Source organism: Hypanus sabinus, chromosome 3 (genome assembly GCF_030144855.1).
Source record: "Hypanus sabinus isolate sHypSab1 chromosome 3, sHypSab1.hap1, whole genome shotgun sequence".
Taxonomy (NCBI): Eukaryota; Metazoa; Chordata; class Chondrichthyes; order Myliobatiformes; family Dasyatidae; genus Hypanus; species Hypanus sabinus.
The window spans coordinates 71,480,349-71,499,551 of NC_082708.1; the positions used below are offsets into that span (position 1 = coordinate 71,480,349).

The 19,203-nt window shown below is 38.4% G+C and overlaps 1 protein-coding gene across 5 annotated transcripts in view; it reads right to left on the minus strand.

Annotated features, from left to right (window-relative positions):
* mre11a (MRE11 homolog A, double strand break repair nuclease) overlaps positions 1 to 19,203 on the minus strand; it is a 177,044-nt gene that overhangs the window by 49,425 nt on the left and 108,416 nt on the right. For all 5 annotated transcript variants that reach the window (XM_059964624.1, XM_059964626.1, XM_059964622.1 and 2 more), the window contains 9 exons: positions 18,666 to 18,798; positions 11,922 to 12,082; positions 10,695 to 10,782; positions 9,693 to 9,834; positions 5,010 to 5,124; positions 4,137 to 4,322; positions 2,785 to 2,956; positions 1,799 to 1,879; positions 154 to 280 (listed from right to left, as the gene is read on the minus strand). In XM_059964624.1, coding sequence (XP_059820607.1) covers positions 154 to 280; positions 1,799 to 1,879; positions 2,785 to 2,956; positions 4,137 to 4,322; positions 5,010 to 5,124; positions 9,693 to 9,834; positions 10,695 to 10,782; positions 11,922 to 12,082; positions 18,666 to 18,798 — 1,205 coding nt within the window. The remainder of the gene's footprint in view (positions 1 to 153; positions 281 to 1,798; positions 1,880 to 2,784; positions 2,957 to 4,136; positions 4,323 to 5,009; positions 5,125 to 9,692; positions 9,835 to 10,694; positions 10,783 to 11,921; positions 12,083 to 18,665; positions 18,799 to 19,203) is intronic.

Genomic DNA, 19,203 nt, shown 5'->3' on the forward strand with positions numbered 1-19,203 from the left:
AGGCACTTTGACCAGCAAGGGCCAGCTGGGCATGCTGTATAACTCTACCACTCCATCACAGTTATAGGCACACACTAATGGGCAACTCCATCACAGTTATAGGCAAACACTAATGTACACACATTTGTCATCAACTACAGAATGCAGGCTTACTTTTTTTATCTTTATGTTCTCTCTGCCGGAAAAAGTGAATGATATCCTTGGGGTTCGCCACTCGCTCAACAAATCTCTGGCTAAATCGAAGAGTATTGAAGGGTTCAAATCCACCACTGTAATCCACCTAAACCGTGTCAAGACAAGGAATTGCAAAGCTCAGCACAATTTATTTTTCATTATCTGATCAACTGCCTGGAGTAATTTTAGATTCATAAATAAATCAATTTGTTTAAAATTCCAATAACAACTGCTAATAATAAATTAGATGCTGGATGTTGCATAGAGCAGCCCCACTGATAGGTTGTTTGTCAGTCAAATTAAAGCAATAGTGCAACGAAACTTAAATATTTGTACACAAAACAAATACTGCAAAATCCAAAATTATGAATCAAATTTTTGACGGAGAGCACTTTGATTATAATTCCTAAAATTGATATAAAATTTCATTATAAACCATTATAATTCATTAATTTTCAAATGGTCCAAACTTTAGAAGAGAGGTGCAATTACACAGTTCCCTTCACTACCTGAAGGCATGCCAGCCATTAATGTTTTCCAGAACACATTATTATTTGGAAAGCACATGGAGGGGTGTATTGAGGCAGGTGGAGGCAGGATGTAGGCTAGTTGCAGGAAACTGTGACTAGCAAGGGCAGCATGGATTGGTTGGGCTGAAAGGCCTGTATCTGTGCTGTACTGCTCAATGACTCTATGACATTTGAAGTATAATCATTGTTGAAAGATAGGAAATTATTGCCTTGGTTAATTTATTTAATGCATATATGTATAAAATCAATCCTGTGTGCTATTTTGACAAGATGACGTTATTCTCCTTCATCTTATTAAGAAAATGCCAGAGAAGTAGAGCATACAATATTGTTCTAGCAGCCAATAAGATCATAAACTGGCCAGATCAGTTATTAAGGTTCATTGATCATGAAAAGGCTTTCAAATTTCTCTCCAATATACTACTATGAAGGTTAAAATGAAGAACTTCTTAGCATCAAATCTACTTTTGGATTTTCCCAATTTATACTTATTTCCTCAACTCCGTAACTTATCAAGATTAACTTGTGTAACACGTTGATTAATTCAAATTCATTTATATCTTTTTCCAAGAAAGTTCTTAGGCAAATCTCTTCAAAGTTTCATGATGTATCTCTCAATATAAAAGCCCCAATATCTTATCCTGTTATCTGAATGTCCTTAAACTGCTGGATCTTCCACTAAATCTTCACCAGGATTTTTATGTTTCTCATTAAAATAGAATTTGAAATGAGTCCCAATCAAGATATTTTATTTATAAACAGACCAATGATGAAACAGGTCTTCTGGGAAAACTTCACATTAAATCATATATATCTGAAGGCATCCTGTTCCATACCACATTGGAGTTCTTTTCCCAATCTCATTTCCATTAATACCATGAAAGCTGATATACACCTTCAATGACACATGAACTCCAACTTCTAGACTTTCTTCCAGAAGCAGCTTTGAACAACTCATGCTTTAGAAAAGAACGGTGATCCACTTAATACTTAATCAAAATGGAAAAATCCTTTGGCATCTCTGTTCTTTATAACTAGCTCTATTTTTTAGAATGTGTGATTTGAATAGAACTAAATCAATTAAGGAAACTAACCCTCAGTCTTATTAGAGGCTTTTCTGGCTGACATGGATTTCCAATGCGTTCTCTTTCAGCAACTTCCAATAATCCTTCCACCTAAAAGATAAAATACAAAAAAAAAATTAAGACTGATTAATGTTCCAAAATAAATGATTAATTAAGAAGCTTCCAACCATTGTCACCATCTTAACCTTATTCTTCAACTACGCACCACGAAACCATAACCCTCTATCCTCAATATTCAATGTACTGCCATCACCTCCATCTATATCCCAAATCACTGCTCAGCAGAAACTCTACTAGAATGTACAGGAATGTATACTGGCTTCTGCATGAGGCCTAATTTGGAGTATTGTGTACAGTTTTGGTCACCTACCTACTGGAAGGATGTAAATAAGGATATAAAAATATTTCTGAGGATGTTGCTGAGTCTGGAGGACCTGAGTTATAAGGAAAGATGAAAACGTTAGGACTTTATTCCTTGGAATGTAGAAGACTGAGAGGAGATTTGACAAAGGTATACAAAATTATGAGGGGTATAGATAGGGTAAATGCAAGCAGGCTTTTTTAACTGAGGTTGTGTGGGGCTATAACCAGAGGTCTTTCAGTGAGTCGGGAACCATCTAAGGAATGGAAAGAATTGTCAACGTTTCAAGGTTCATTTGGACTGAATGGAATTAGATAGTTACTGAATGAAATCATTAACTTTGGTCAGAATAGTAAAATTAATCATATAATTCCAAATCTTCCATTTCCAGTGCTTTGGATTTAAAATTAATATGTCTGTTAATGTAGATCCTATTGTCCTTTTAACCATTTCTTCTCCTTGTTCTTGTATACTTTGCCAGCTACAAGAACAAGAAAGCTCAGGCCTTTGCTAAAATATTTCAAGAATCAAGAATCATGCAACAAGATAAAGAATTCTTGCTCCAGATATTTTTTGGTATATGCTCAGCATCACCTTTTAATGAATGATGATGATTAAGTGGTCATTGCCTTACCTTCTCTACACAGAAAGCTTCTATTTTCTGTGTAACTTTAGGGTGATCTGGATTAAATATGCCAGGGTGATCCGCCAGGACAACATCCTCAATAAAGAACTTACGAATCGTTTTCAAAGGAATTTTCTGCATATTCATTTTCTTTCCTTTGATTCGCAGTAATCCAATATGCCTAAATGAGAGAAATAAATAGCCATGAATATTGGAGGCACAACGTTCATATATGGTAACCATTTAAATGGTATTCCATATCAATATCACCTAATATCTGCACACAGCTGAGTACTATGTGGATGAAGCTTGGTATTAATATCAGAAAGAACTATACAGTACATGCCACTGGTAAGAATAACAGCAATTTAGCACAGTAGTCAACGTATGTGACTGGATTGGCAATATGACTTTTGCAGTCAAATTATTTTTCACTTAGTCAATGAAACTTGGTGGTAAGCATGCAGATTCAGCATCTGTTTTACTTTTGGGTAACAACTGAATGCTTAAAATGGAAAGCTCTGTAGAATTTAATGGAAATATTTGGCCACCAACAGATGGACCCAATAATATAAAAAGTTTTTTTTTCAGACTGTGTCGGTAGGAAGAAGTGCAACATCTCCATTGGTTCTAAGGAACCTTGACACATGACAGTTGAAAGGGAAGATTGAATATTGGGGATATTGGGAATATTGGGGATGGTACGAGAACATATGGAGATCATCATAAATATTGGAAAATGCACAACACCTCACAAACATCTACCAGCCCTGTCAGTTATTTAGACAAGAATATGCATTTTCAAACAGGCTTCATCAGCCACTGCAGAAACCACAAAAATAAAATGGAAGCAAATCATCTTCAATCCTGAGGAATTGGCACAAAATTCATTTTGTCCATCCATCCACTGACTTAACAACATATTCAATAAATCATGATATATTCATATCTCAGAACATTTTAATAATTATTGTGGGAGGATCATTTTGCATTGCAAATGGGCCACTGCATATATTTGGATCAGTAATGTGTCTATTTTGCTAAATAATACAATAATAAGCTTTAACCTGAGCTAAAACATTAAAATCTCATCTCAAACACAGGAATTAAAAAGGTTGTAGGAAAATTAGCATCTCATGTCAAGCCAATGTGCAGAGATTTTCAACCTAAGTACATCATGGAAGCTCTACATGAGTTCAAGAACTAAGCTTGGAACTTGTTCTTAAGGAAGTTAGCGACAGACCATAAAAATAACACTTCTAAATCATATTTTTTAAACCTATTGCTAACGCAACAGAAATAACTATTAACACTTCACCCTGTGCTAGAAAAGCTGTAACAATCAAAAACAAGATGCACACTTTTTTACAGCTTCTCCTGGAGAAAGGGAGGTGACAATAGAGCTTCCCGGCTGTGAAACATAAAACAGCTGTTGTTCATTTCTTGTGGGAGCTATTTTACATTCATGCTCATGTCCCCAAATGACAAGGTCAAGGAAGTCATCCAAAAATTGCTCTGGAATGTAACTGGTAGCTCCATGCTTGCTCCTGTTTGAGAAACATATAATTACAAAGTTAGATTGCACTCAGTAGTAGAGATACTTGAAAGCACAATATTAACTTTAAATTATTATTTCACTCTTTTAAACTATCAGTGGTAACTACTGATGAAAATATAATTATTCTGAATTTTTAAGACAGGAGCAGAATTAGACCACATAGCCTGTTAAGTCTGCTCTGCTCATGAACAAATAATGACTGGCTTATAAGCTTTTGATTTAACTACAGATTTTAAAAACACTTTGATATGAACTTCTGCTTGAAGACAGTTTTTTCTCAAGTTTGAGATTGCACCAAAAAGAACAGTACTTAAGGCAAACCCTGAAAATTACATACTTCAAACTATTTGGGATCCTCTGTATTAAATGATATTCCACACCTCCAAACCTTGCCCATGTCAAATTATCTATAAAATTTCTGAGTATATGTTCCTGTACAAAATGGCCCAAAGATTGAAATCCCATGCAATGCTTTGTAAATCATTATGAGAACGAAGCAGGAATTAAAATTCCTTTTCATAAAACCGTTAATGAAAATCTCAACTAGAGAAGCATTTGGGATTATACATTCTGTATTTGTACTTGTTTTCATTTAAAGGAAAAATTTTATTCAAATTCTTTTAAGTTGCTTACAAATGTTACTTTTCACCAAATCATAAAATGATGGCTTTCTTGCCTATTTTGATGAATGACAAACATGTTAAACCAGCTGTCTTCCTCTTCCTTTGGCCTCAGCATTGTGACTTGTTTATTTACAAACATTCGGTAGAGACGTTCATCTGGAATGGCTCCTACGAATTAAAGCATATAAAGCACTTCACCAAACTACCGACAGAATTTCATGTTCAATGTGGTGTGCATTACTAAATAATCTTGAGGACTCCAATGGTATTAACAGCCTTATTTCTGCTTAATGTGTTATTAAATATTATCCTGAATACCTTCAGTTAAATGAGTCTCAAAAAGCATTGTTGTCAACATTTGTTCTCCATTGACATTTGTTTCTTTCCCCCTTATAACTGTAGTGTCAGATATTTCAAAATCTTGTTAGTTTGTCCCAATTCTCTTAAACTGGAATGGTTTTCTATCGTTTGCAATAAATCTGATTCACGATTTATTATATTTCATTATTCAACCTGAAAACAAAACTAAAATTAGTCTTCAGTCCCAAAGTGTTAGCTTAAAATTGGTGGTTGATACATTTTGAACAATGGAAGATTTGAAAATTTTGGTAATGATTAGGCAGTACATTGGAGTGAGTATTTTTTTCTTTATACAAGTGATTTCAATTTTAGTCACGCAGAACACCACTAATTACAAACCTCCAGCTTGAATAAATCCTTTCAACCACTAACCTGTTTTCTGTGCACAAGCTGGATCTGAATTCAAACAGCCAATTCACCAAGGACCCCATGCACCTTAATCTTTTGGATTAACCTTCCATGAGGGACCTTGTCAAATGCTTTACTAAAATCCATATGGACAGCATCCATTGCCCTACCTTCATCAGTCTCTCGTCACCTTGTCAAAATACTCAATCAAGTTGGTAAAGACACAACCTGCCCTGCACAAAGCCATGCTGGCTCTCCCTAAATAGGCCATGGGCTTCCAAATACTCATATATCCTATTCCTAAAAAATTCCTCCAGCAATTTCCCTACAATTGACATGAAACTCACCAGTCTATCGTTCCCGGAATTTTTCCTTCTTCCCTTCTTAAATAGAGGTACAACATTAGCCACTCACTAGTCCTCCAGGACCTTGACTGTGGCTGGAGAGGACGTGAAGATACTGATCAAGGGCCCTGCCATTAATACTCATTAGGAGGCCCTTCCTTCTTCTTGTTTTATGGCAGTTGGCACCCTCTGCTCCATACTGTTGATCAGACAACAGACTTGCCTTCTAAATCCCTTCACCCATTCTCTCTCTCCTTCTCTCACACACACACACCCCCCTTAATCTACACTTTATCCTTCCTTCTTTGGTTATCCTAGTACCCTATTCCTGCTTATACATCATATCCTATATAAAAAACCCTTGTATCCCTCCTTATTAGGAGGCCCAACTCTTCCATCTTCTTGACTTCTAAACATTCTAATATACTTATACACTCAGCACTGACCTCCATGTCCTTTTCCTTGGTAAGTATTGAAGCAGAGTGTTCATTAAGTATCTCACTCACATTCTTCACAACCAAGCAAATGGTCCCCCCTTTATCCTTTGAGTGACCCCACCCTCTCCCTAGCTATCCTCTTACTCTTGATGTATGTATAGAATGCCTTGGGATTCACCTTATTCCTACTTGCCAAGGGCTTTTCATGGGCCCTCCTGGTTTCCTAATTCCTTCCTTTAGTTCTTTTCTGGCTTCTTTATTCTCCTCATGTTTTCTGTTTGATCCCAATTTCTGAAGCTTTACATACTTTTCCTTTCTCCTCTTGACTAAATTCATCACCTCTCCAAACATCCAAGGTTCTGTTAACTTTCCATCCCCATCTTTCCTTCTAAAAGCAACATACCTTTCCTGTACTCTGTACAATTGATCTTTAAACACCCTCCAGATGTCCGATGTGGACTTGCCAGAAAAAAAGATGTTCCCAATGAACTCTTCTTAGTTCCTGCCTAATAATTTCCCCTACTCCAATCCTCTCCCACATGGATCATACCTATCCTTATCTATAGCTATCCCGAAAGCTAAGGAGTTGTGGTCACTGTTCCCTAACTATTTTCCCACTGAAAGGTCAGTCACTTGGCCTGACTCATTACACAACACCAGGTCCAGTACAGCTCCTCTTCTCATTGGACCGTCACATATTGATTTAAGAAACTCTTTTGGATATACTTAAATTCTGCCCCATCTAAACCTCTTGCATTAAGAAGGTCCCAGTTTATATATTAGTGAAGTTGAAATCTCCATGACAACAACCCTATCATTTTAATACGTTTTCTTAATTTGTTTATATATCTGCCCCTCAATGTTTTGGTGGCTACTGGGGAACCTGTAGTACAATCCCATTAATGTGATGGCACCCTTCTAATCCTGTGTAGGTCAAAGGGATTAGTTTAGCTAGGCATTTGACAACTAGTTTAGATAGTTAGGCACAGCACAGTGGGCCAAAGGCCTATTCCCGTGCTGTACCATAAGGGACAGTAAGAAGATCACTGGTATTAGAAACACATTGGCACCCAGTCAGTAATCTCAGCTTGCAAAAATGGTGCTGTGGTAATTAAGGCCAACTTGAATCTGAGGCCCTATGGACACTGAAGCTCTCATTATAATATCTTGGTGAAGAGCTAGACAGATTCTGTTGTCCTTCCTCAACCAACAGCGAAACATATTATTTGTGTGTGAGAGTTTGCTGTGCAGAAGCAGCTTGTCTCACAGCCTACATCATAAAAAGAATCGGATGTCCAAAGCATTTTGAGGACTCCATTCCACTGGTGGTAAAGTCCTTTGGACAGATGTGTGGAAAGCATGTCTTTTTGCTCAATTTCCTCTGTCCTCACAGTGATGGCCAAAATTTGACTGTGAATTATGCTTTACTCTAACCCCAGAAAAACAGGCAGAGATACCTTGGGCATATATTCTAAGAACAAGAAGTTTCTACCAGTATGATACCAAAATCCACCTTTCACTGGGTTATGGGATAATAATAAATGACTGGATAAATGATCCTGATGTTCACAAAATCAGTTGCTCTCCAGTGCAGAAACAATATATATGTAGACAAAGTATAAGGAAGTAAAGTGGCTAATGCCCTTTGCCAATGTCTTCCTCATCTTCCTTCATGCTGATTTCTTACTACTACAGAATATAATGCCTTGTGCCTAACTTCTCTCCAGCAGTGGCTACCACTTCTTTTCTCTCCAGCACCTCAGCGTGCTTGTTCTACCCTCCATATCAACCTCTCTCTTTCCTACTTCTTTCCCTCTGAAATTCTGTATCTCTCCTCACCATTCAGTTTCCTCCCCCACCACTCTCCCCTGCCCTCCCTCCTCATCTAGCACCTGTTCACCTCTATCACACTCCACAGTGCCATCTCCCTCTCTCCCCTTCGGCCCCTCCCCTTTCTTGATCCTACCCCGCGTCACCCATACCAAGTACCTACTCTTCCTTTTTCTCTCTCTCCCTCTCTTTTTCTCTCTCCTTTTCTTCTTCATTCTTACTCTCTTTTCTCATTCTCTCTCTTGCCTTCTTTCTCTCAATTGCCTTTCTTCCTCTCTTTCCTCAATACGTACCTGATCGGTTTTCTTCACCTTCTGACAGCCCTAAGCAGCAAGCTAATATAGCAGACTATTGATGGACCATATTTGGAGCTATGCTACTTACAGAGACTTCAGAAAGATATCCAGTAAGGATGATCTGGAGGGTGTGGTTATATGGAGGGTGTGCAATGCTGGTGATGTTATGGTGCAGGGCTCTGTGCAACATGGTGGCTTTTCATTTGAGTGAACACAGAATGCTATACAAGGCTTGTGCTACACTTTGCACTTCTGATCAAGTACCGGCGTTCTGCATCCAAAAACTTTAATTATGTACCCACTGGATAAAGAAAGCAGGCTGTTTGGCTTTCTGCAGCTTCTCCCATTCACAAAAACGCCTCCCTGTGAGGGAGATTACTCTCTAAGTAATTGAGTTCACTGGCGTTTGCAGTACTGGTGACACTTACAGGGGGAGCTTAAAGTCACAGCTTTCACTTTTGACAAAATTTTGCACTCACTGGAAAATATAAACCAGTTGTCAAACTTGAGAGGTCCATCATATAACGGGCTGTTGTTGAATTTCAACAGCTCTCCTAATATAATTTTCATATTACCTTTAACACTATGCTGTACGATAATTTCCATCTTTCTCCATCATACATTATACATGCCTGACCATTTGGGACTGACTCTGATTACACATATGCTTTTTGATTAGACTGAATATTAAAATTTGCCCAAAGACAATTATTATTGTAATGTAAAATGTGAGCTTTATAGTTACAACAGTACTGGCTACACATAAAGCAGAGACATCTTGGCAAAAGGGAATGCCCTACTCCCTGCACCAATACCCCACCAGGAGGTGTGGAGGCAGGCTGGTGCCTAAGGGTGGGGGATGACTGAGCTGTGACTTTGAACCCGCAACTGAAGCACATCATCTGCCACAGTCTGTATACACACTGTACAAAGCTGTTACGTTGGTATCATTCGGAGAAGCTTGCCTTTCAACATTTAAATGACAAACAGTAGAACTATATAAAATCCAAGTAATTTCTGTCTGCAGAGAGCAAGAGCAAATTTCCAGTTTATAATAAACCATGGTTATACACCTATTCAATTAAATCAGTAGCTTTTGCTTCCCTAAGCTCGAGACTCACCTAACCCATAGAGGGCCAGCTTGGTACCTCCTTTCTGAATCAGAATGGGGCTAATGTCAATCTTCTCAACTGACATAGAACGCCCAAAATGGTTCATTAATCCCGCACAGCTCAAGATATCCAAAGCACACAGTGCATCAGCCTGTAACAGAATTGAAATATAGAGAAAGTCTCAGCAGAAGATGGCATACATACACCAAATGTCATCCCTAGTAGCAAAGCAAATAAAAGATCCAATAATCGCTTTGCTGCTTTAATTTCCATGATCTCATCCATTAAATAAACATCTGGGTTAAATGTTTCAGAAATTTTAATAGACAAGTATTGCGCTTACAACTTATTTCAAATAAATTCAGAATTGAAAAGTACGTTTAAAGAAAGAATCCAAGGCGTCCTCAACACAGTTAGGACTATTCAAAGTAATGGCATAGATAGAATGAGAGGAAAGGAGGTTGGAAGCGATGTCCAATCAATAAAACTCTGAATGCATTCGACACCCAGTTCCAGTCTGAAATGGATCATAGGGCACCTAGTCCTAGCAGGTAGACCGGCATTTTAAAAACATTAATGAGTCCAGCAGTTCATAATTCAAAATAAAAACAGAAAAAGCTGAAATTCTCAGTGGATCTGCGAGCAGTTGTGTTAAGTTAACTTTTCATATGGAAAAATTCTTTCCGCTAACTCCTTTGTAACACTAGCTAAAGCCCATTGATAGGACATTACTATTTCTTACTTAGATAATTAAACTTTATTCAACAAACCAGACTAAATTACTCTTATTTGCTACTATAAGTTGATGAGGTGGACAATTTCTTTTTTTATCCAACTGGATCCATCAATATAATGGATACTGTCCTGCTTACAGAAATAATTTCCTCAAAGTGCAGCTTTTAATGTGAGTGGCATCTGATGTACCAAATTTACAGCAGTAGGCAAGGACACTGCCAAGAATTGATTAATTTGATCCTGAATGTGTAAAATAATTAAAAACACAAATCTTACCCCTGTAGGGTCATCATGGTTACCATGAATACTGAAAACAGGAATGGAGATATTTAAATTTCCATCTTGATAGTTTACCCAGGGAAACCTGAAAAAAGTAAAACGATTTATAGTTATAATTTGAGTAACACCAAGTTTCAGTTTTAGATTAAGTCGACTGCCCTCTCTTACTCAATCTATTTATGCCTCAGTGGTATTCTAATAAGACTTCCTCAGCATTTCACTCAGATCAATCATAAAGCATCTAGAGTTTTGACCGAGATTAGTTATAGCATACTTGAAAATAAGAACATCGCAAGTAAAATCAAAGTGAAAGTCACCTCATTCTTCTGACAGCAATGCCATAATCAGCTCACGGCACTAAAGTGAACTGCAGTTCATTGAACAGTCAGCTAAAATTAATTAAACAACATACAAAAGGGAAATTGAACCTGAACTCTTCACAGAATCATTTTCAAACTATTTGAAATTAAAGTTTGTACAGTACTTAAAGTAAATGCAGCTAAAGTCTTAGTCTTATTTACAGTTCTGTGGATAAGCACTAGAGTAGTTGATTTCAAATGGATAACTTGCAGTATTTATGAGAATACTTTTAGGATTTTCTACCAAAATAAAGCAAACAGTGGAAGCAGTGGTTATCGTTATTCTGAGGTCACTGGTAATCAGCCAGCATCAGTCAGTTGACAGTGCCCTCCAAATTAGAAAATTATGTTACTCCAGTTACATGATTTTAGTTGGCAAAAATTGTGCGATGTTGTTGGCAGTGCTGCACAGCTTTTTCTCTGGAGGACAAAATAAACCCCAGAAGGTATTTTGAAAAAGTACAGGGAAATTGCTTCCAGTCTCGCAGCCAATTTTACCTTTCAATTAATATTATAAACCAGGTTAACCTGTCATTATCATATTGTGGTACCTTGCTGTGTGTGAATTGACTACACAAATGACTATATGCCAGAAGTAGTAAGTTATTGTAAGGTGTCATCGTAAATTTCTGAGGCTGTGAAAACAATATATTCATGCAAGTTTTGTTTTCCCATTTCAAAATAGAGCCCTACCAAATTCATCTCCTGAAATTGTGTTTAAATTTATTATGTAACAAAATTGCCAAGTTTTTGTCACTGTTCAAAACTCCTCTCCAAACATTCATTTACTAAGAGTATTATTATACTTACTCCATATTTTGGGAAAAAACTACAGTAAATAAATCATGTATAAAAATGTACTTACTTACTATAACCAAAATTAACTGACTGATCACTTAATATTTCAAACTGTACTGGAGTGTCTCCCATGCAGTATTTCCTCATTAACTCCATACAAGTATGTAAAGTCTTCCGGGAAGGTTTGTTGTCATGAAAGAGGTCTCCACCCAGCAGTATAAAATCAACCTAAGAGATGGAAAGAAATTGCAAGCCAATAAATGATTTTTTTTTGGTTTAATCTTGTATCAATATACATTTTCCAGAACTATTCTTAAGTTTAACATTATTAAAATAATCTAATTAACTGGGTAACTTAGATTGCTCAAGGAAACCGCTTTTTGGCTGTGATACTCAAACAATGCCATGACAACATAATTTCATGTTTTAGCAGCTGGGCTGGGATCTACATATGGATTTTTACCGAGTAAAAGTCTTTAATCAAACTTTTCAATGCTGAAACTAATTTAACAATTGATGTCAAAGCGGCACTTAGGAGGACCAGTGACTATTTCTTGATGATACTCTAATAAAACTTAATAGCTTCTTATTACAATAATAGAATTTTGACATTTTTAAAAATGTGTCACTTATGTATAATTAAGCATAAAAGCAACTAAACCTTACTTCATGGTAAATTAGCTTCCTAGCAGCCAATCAGATACAGCACACTGCAGAATATATATTAATCAATTAGATTGAAATGTAAAGAGAACAAGTTTATGAATGATACAACTGGCTACATGGATGACAGTGAAGAGGAGAGCTTTAACTCAAGGAAAACATGGTATGCCTTGTCAATTGGGCAGAGAAGTAGAAAATGAAAGTTAATCCAGGGACGTGAAACATAAATGCATTTGGCTGGACATAGAGTTGTGTTGGGGGCTTTGAAATAGATGTCTGCAGAACAGAAGAAATTTAATTGAAGAATATAAAACAGTGAAGAGACATTGGCTGAGAGGTAAGCAGAGGCACAGGTAAAGTTTCCTGCATTTTGTTTTTAGCCTCAGAGAATTCAATTGGCAGTTAGGGCAGCGGCATTTCCTTCTGTGGGCTGTGGGAAATCAGGAAGACATCCAGTGTTCCTGAAGACTTCATCTGTACAGAGGTGTGGCCAGCTGCAGCTCTTGACTGAACACATGGAGGAGCTGGGGGTAGATATGGAAAAGTTCAGGACTTTCTAAGATGTGGAGGGTTTTATAGACGAGTCTCAGCAAGGTAGTCAATTTTTATTTTATTTAGAGTTACAGTGCTGAACAGACCCTTCAGCCCAACAAACCATGCTACCCAGAAACCCACCTACTTAACCCTAGTCTAATCACAGGGCAATTTACAATGACCAATTAACCTACTGGACTATGAGAGGAAACTGGAGCACCTGGAAGAAACCCACACGATCATGGGAAGAACATACAAACTCCTAGAATTGAACTCCAACGTCGCACTAACCACTACACTACCGTGGCACCCCACCTAATGTACAGGCAGAAAGCAGTTGGGCAGCCACCAGGAAAGGTTAAAGTAAAAGGCTGTTAATCAAGATAACCCTGCAACTATTCCACTCGAAAAAAAATATACCACTTTGAATAGAGCAAACACGAGGAAATCTGTAGATGCTGGAAATTCAAACAATAACATACAAAATGCTGGTGGAACACAGTAGGCCAGCCAGCATCTATAGGGATGAAGCTAAGAGCTGGAAAGGTGATTGGCAAAAGTGATACAGAGCTGGAGAACGGAAAGGATCATGGACGGGAGGCCTCAGGAGAAAGAAAGGAGGGGGGGAGCACCAGAGGGAGATGGAGAACAGGCAAGCAACTAAATATGTCAGGGATGGGGTAAGAAGGGGAGGAGGGGCATTAACAGAAGTTAGAGAAGTCAATGTTCATGCCATCAGGTTGGAGGCTACCCAGCCAGTATATAAGGTGTTGTTCCTCCAACCTGAGTTTGGATTCATTTTGACAATAGAGGAGGCCATGGATAGACATATCAGAAAGGGACGTGGAATTAAAATGTTTGGCCACTTTGAATAGAGCTGGGGGAGGCAAGCAGTAGGTTTGGGTTTCTGTGGAACTCGGATGGCTCCCAGGTTCAGTAGGGATGGGTGAAGGCAGGAACGCCTATAGCGATTAGGGACTCAATAGTTTGGGCGGGAGATTTTGTGGAGGGATCCCAACTTTCTGGGAGGCAGATTTGCTGGTATTACTAGGTTGTGTTTAAACTAGACTAAGTGGTGGATCCCAAGCATCAGGAAGGCAGATGAAAGGCTGGAAAACGATGCAGACGTCAGTAACAGCAAGTTGAATAGGTATGACAGGCAGCAGAAAGGACCCGAGTGAGGAAAGCCTAGGTAAGAGGGAGGAACCCAGGGAATGATCCTGGAATATTATAGCCATTATAGAAACATGGCTAGATGGCTAAGGGAGGGTCAGGAATGATAGCTTACAGTCCTGGGGGTGCATATGCTTTAGGGAGGCTAGGGGCAGAGGAAAGAGAGGAGAAAATATTGCATTTTTAATTATAGGAAATATCACAGTGGTAATCAGAGATGAAATTATTGAAGGATCATTCAGCGAGGCTTACAGGTGCAACATAAAAAGGGGATAATCATATTACTTCAAGTATATTATAGGCTCTCAAATAGTTAAATGGGAATTAAAAGATCAAATATGCAGGGAAATTGTGCAGAGCTTAAGAAATAAAAGGGTTGACATAGTAGGGGATCTTAACTTCCTTAGCATGGATGGGGATGGCCAAACTGTGAGGGTTAAATGGGTTGGAATCTGTTAGGTATGTTCAGGAAACTTCTCTTGGCAATACATAGAGGGACTTACTCGGGAAGGGCACGGCTTGCTCTAGTCTTGGGTAATAAGGGAGGGGCAAGTGACTGAGGTAATATCGGGGAAGCAATTTGGGACCAGTGACTGTAGTTCTATTAGTTCTAAAATAGTTATGGAAAGGGACAGAATTGGTCCACAGGTTCGAGATCCTAACTGGGGCAAAGCGAATTTTAACAGCCTGCGACAGGAGCTTGCAAAAGTCAATTGGAAACACAAAGTACACTGCAGATGCTGTGGTCAAATCAACACGTACAAACAAGCTAGATGAACTCAACAGGTCGGGCAGCATCCGTGGAAACGAGCAGTCAATGTTGACCCGAAACGTTGACTACTCATTTCCACGGATGCTGCCTGACCTGCTGAGTTCCTCCAAGTTGTTGTATGTGTTAAAAGTCAACTGGAGCAGGTTTTTTGAGAGCAAAGGGACTGCACATGCAGCAAACTTCTAAAGATGAGAGAGTGAGAGCTCAAGGTCTATATATTCCTGTTGGAGTGAAGGCAAGGCTGGCAAGAGCAGCGAACCTGGGATAACCAGGGATATCGAGTGTCTGGCCAGGAAAAGGCTGCATGGATCAGGATAAGTCATGTACAGACAGCTGGGATTAAGCAAATCCCTGGAGGAGTACAATGGATGCAGAAGTGTACTCAAGTGAAATCAGAAGGACGAGATAACCGGCAAAAAAAATTAAAAAATTACAGAAATTTTATAAATATGTTAAGGAGAATAGGGCCTCCTCTCACTACCACTAGAGTGGTCAGAGTGAGATCTGTGTAAGAGCAGGAACCATTAAAAAGAGCAAATCTCACTGCATAAGTTACGCTTGGGCCAATAAAAAGAAGTAGGGTTTAAGCAGAGCAGCCATTGTGTGAGCAGACAGAGTTAGTGTAGGAAACTGAGGCTTTGGCAAGAAGAGGCAGAGGCTATGGTTCCAGAGGCCATTTTGGATTGGCCACTGTGTGAGCAGATCAGTGTAAAAGTCTAAGGTTCAAGACTTTGGCAAGAAGGCACAAGTGAGTAACAGCTAAGGTTTTTTTTAATAAAGTAATTAACTAAAAAGATATCAAATTACAATTAATTAAATAATTTTGGGCTGCAGAAACAGAAGCTGCAGAAGTGTTGTTGCAACACAATATGAGAGCTGGTGGATCCCATTGTGGTTCCTGATGACCACATCTAAAGCAGGTATTGGTTGCTCGAGGAACTCAGGCTTAAGCTGATGAATTGGATCAGTGATGCATCAGGGAGGTGGCACTGTGTTTCAGGATGCAGCATACCCATTAGATTAATACCTCAGAACAGTCTGTGGCAAGGGACAAGCCGGCATGACTGCAGGTGAGACAGGTGGGGGGAGCCAGGTGGTAGAGCTGGAGGAGCTCAGCCTTTGACCTTTTCCAACAGGCCTGAGATTGTTGTTCCCTGGACGAGAGTGGGGGTCGTAGGAAGGATGAGCAACCAAACTGTGGTACCATAGTTCAGGGAGCCATTCAAGAGGAAGGAAAGAAGAGAAATGTTGTTGTAATTGGGGTAATATTGTCAATGGACACAATTCTCTGCAGCAAGGATCAAGTGTCCCGAAGGCTATGATGTCTGCCTGCCACCTGGGTTCATTTCATCTGACATGCAGAAGAATTTGGAGTGACAGGAGAAACATGCAGTTAATGTGGTACCAACTATGTAGGAAGAACAAGAAAAGAGATCCTGCTGAGGGTACTTGAGCAACTAGGGACTAAATTAAAATGCAAAACTAAAAAGGTAACAACCTGGATTTTACCTGAGCCAGAAGCAAATTGGCATAATTAATAAGATCAGAGAGCTAAATGCACGGCTCAAAAACTGGTGTGGGATTTGACTTTGTGGGACATTGGCAACAGTAATTGGGGAGGCGAGAGTTGTTCTGATGGGATGGGCTCCATCTGAACCAGGTTGAGTCTTACCTAGCAAACTGCATAACTAGGGTTGTGGAAAGGACTTTAAACTAATTAATAGGGAGATGGGTTCAACAGCTTGGAAAAGTGTGAATAAAGTAAAATGGAAGAAGAGTGCAGGAGAGGTTACTGAAGTCTCCAGAATAAAGAATAATTTAGAAAGTTTAGAAAGGGATAAAATTTAACTATAGGTAACATGGAGATAAAGTTGAAATGAAGGGTGGTGAAGATCTGAAGCTGATTTATACTTGTGCATACGGGCTCTGCCGTAGCCCTGATTTTCACTTCTGCGTAGTCCTACACCGTAGCGAGTATGCTATGGTGTGTGCCAAAATGCTAGTTGGCGGTGGGATTTCTATGCCACTGTGTTGAGTTTCTTTGGGAGAGACATGGATGAGGAAATGCATTTCAAACATTTTCACATGTCGGCAGGTAGATTTGATGATTTTGGTTCATCTATTTTGCATTGGTGTACAGACATGGCGGAGAAGAAGCAACTGGAAATGCATAGGAGGAAATATGATGCTACCAAGCGGACCAATCACAGTTGTTGTGGTCTGAGTCGCCACGAGTTACTTTTTTGGGGAGGTTCACGTCACCCTATGGCGTAGGGTACGTGGTACCTGCTGCATAGATGCGATGCACAAGTATAAATCAGTCTTGAAGGTGCTACATTTGAATGCATGTAATAAAGAGACTGCATGGACCAGGAGTCAGAAACTGTGTTCACATTTAAAAAGTACTAGAAGAGTTGTGACGTACATGGTAATAAACCTAGTGCTACAATGCTGCATTAGGCAGGATAGTTTCTCTTTGGTACATCGATTCATGAGTGGAATGGATTACAGTGGATTGCAGTTAATTGGGACACATTGGGGTCAGTACATTTTGGCCCAATTAAGCAGCTGCCCCAATTAGCCAAAGTTTCATGAAAATAGTTTTTAAAAAAAGTATGAAAAAGACAAACTACCATTTAACTGAGTAACAACTTATGAATTTAAATAAAATAAAGAACAAATTAGGATACTGCCAATGCTATTACAGTACTATAAAACTGCACATTCGTAGTTCCTTATCGTTACTGAGAGGAATTCATCTGGTGTACACTGCCATCTTCTTTGGATTGAACGCAAATGAACAAAATCAAGACACATAATACAGATAATCAACTTCCTTCCTTCAACGCTTTCAACAACTGTAACCTCCAATTCTTCATATTCATTGTAACATTCAAGATCATCATCAATACTTCCAAATTCTTTGTAGTTCATAACTACAAATTGTTTCATTTTCACTCCCAGCCGTTTGTGGCATCTCGAAGCCTGAACACTTAAAACCACAGTGAGCAAAACCATTCAGAATTGCCTTACTGTTTATTTCTTGCCAAAAATCAGTGGCAAAAATCACTGTTTTGTGAACATACAGAACTGCTCCTATTTAAAAACTTTGTTCTAAGTACAGTGTAGTTTCTAATATCCACACAAGTGTACACAAGTAAAGCTAATAAGAAACTGGCAACCGTCTCCTGTCCTAATTAAGCAGCATAATGTCCAAAATAAACGAAGAGAATCTCGACTATTTTCTCAATTAGTTTTTGTTCTTAAGAGTTGTCCCAAATAAGCAGCTGCCCTAATTAACTGATGGCTCAATTATCCAAGTTTACTGTAGTTCTGTTAAATTTTCTGTGATTCTGTAAATCGTGAATAGTGGGAATAACATCAGGTCATAAAGCCATAATCCACTGTTGAGTTCCCCAAACATTGAGTGTTCCACTAGATTTACAGCATCTGCAAAATCTTGTGTTTATGATCCATTTCTAATTCATATTTTTATAAATAAAGTTACATGTACAGGTATAACTCAACTTCAGCAGAGCAATATGATAAAAATAAATTTTTAACAAACGCAGTGTTAAAATAAACACTGCAAAACAAACTGTTTTTTTCATACAGACTAATGATCAAGTTAATCACATTTCTGCACCACTGTTGCTCACGTTAACTTACCTCATTATCCTGTGCACATTTTAAAATCTCATCAAAGGTTGCAAGAGTATCATTTCCCCTTATGGCATCTTTTTCCAAATAACCAAGATGAATGTCAGTTGCAATTAAAATTTTCAAAGTATCCTGATCATCTCTGTAATAATTATGAAATAGTTAACATTAGAGAAGTACAAGGAACTTCAACTAAATAGTTCATTTAATAAAGTGTCTCAAATATTTATAACAATTCAGCATATAGTATATAAAACTAGATTAATACCTCTACTACTTCTTGAAAATAAAAAGAGGACCTCTGCTTTAAATTGGAATTGAAAGATACAGTGAAAAGCTTGTCTTGTATTCTGTTCATACAGACCAAAACATTACAGAGTGCATTGTGGTAGAACACAGTAGGTAAACAGTAAGGCGAAGGGTCATAACGAGGTAGACTGTGAAGTCAGCAGAGTTCATCTTCTTGAACTAGGTAACCATTTAATAGTCTTATAACAGCAGACAGAAGCTGACCTCAAGTCTGGTAGTATGTGCTTTCAGGCTTTTT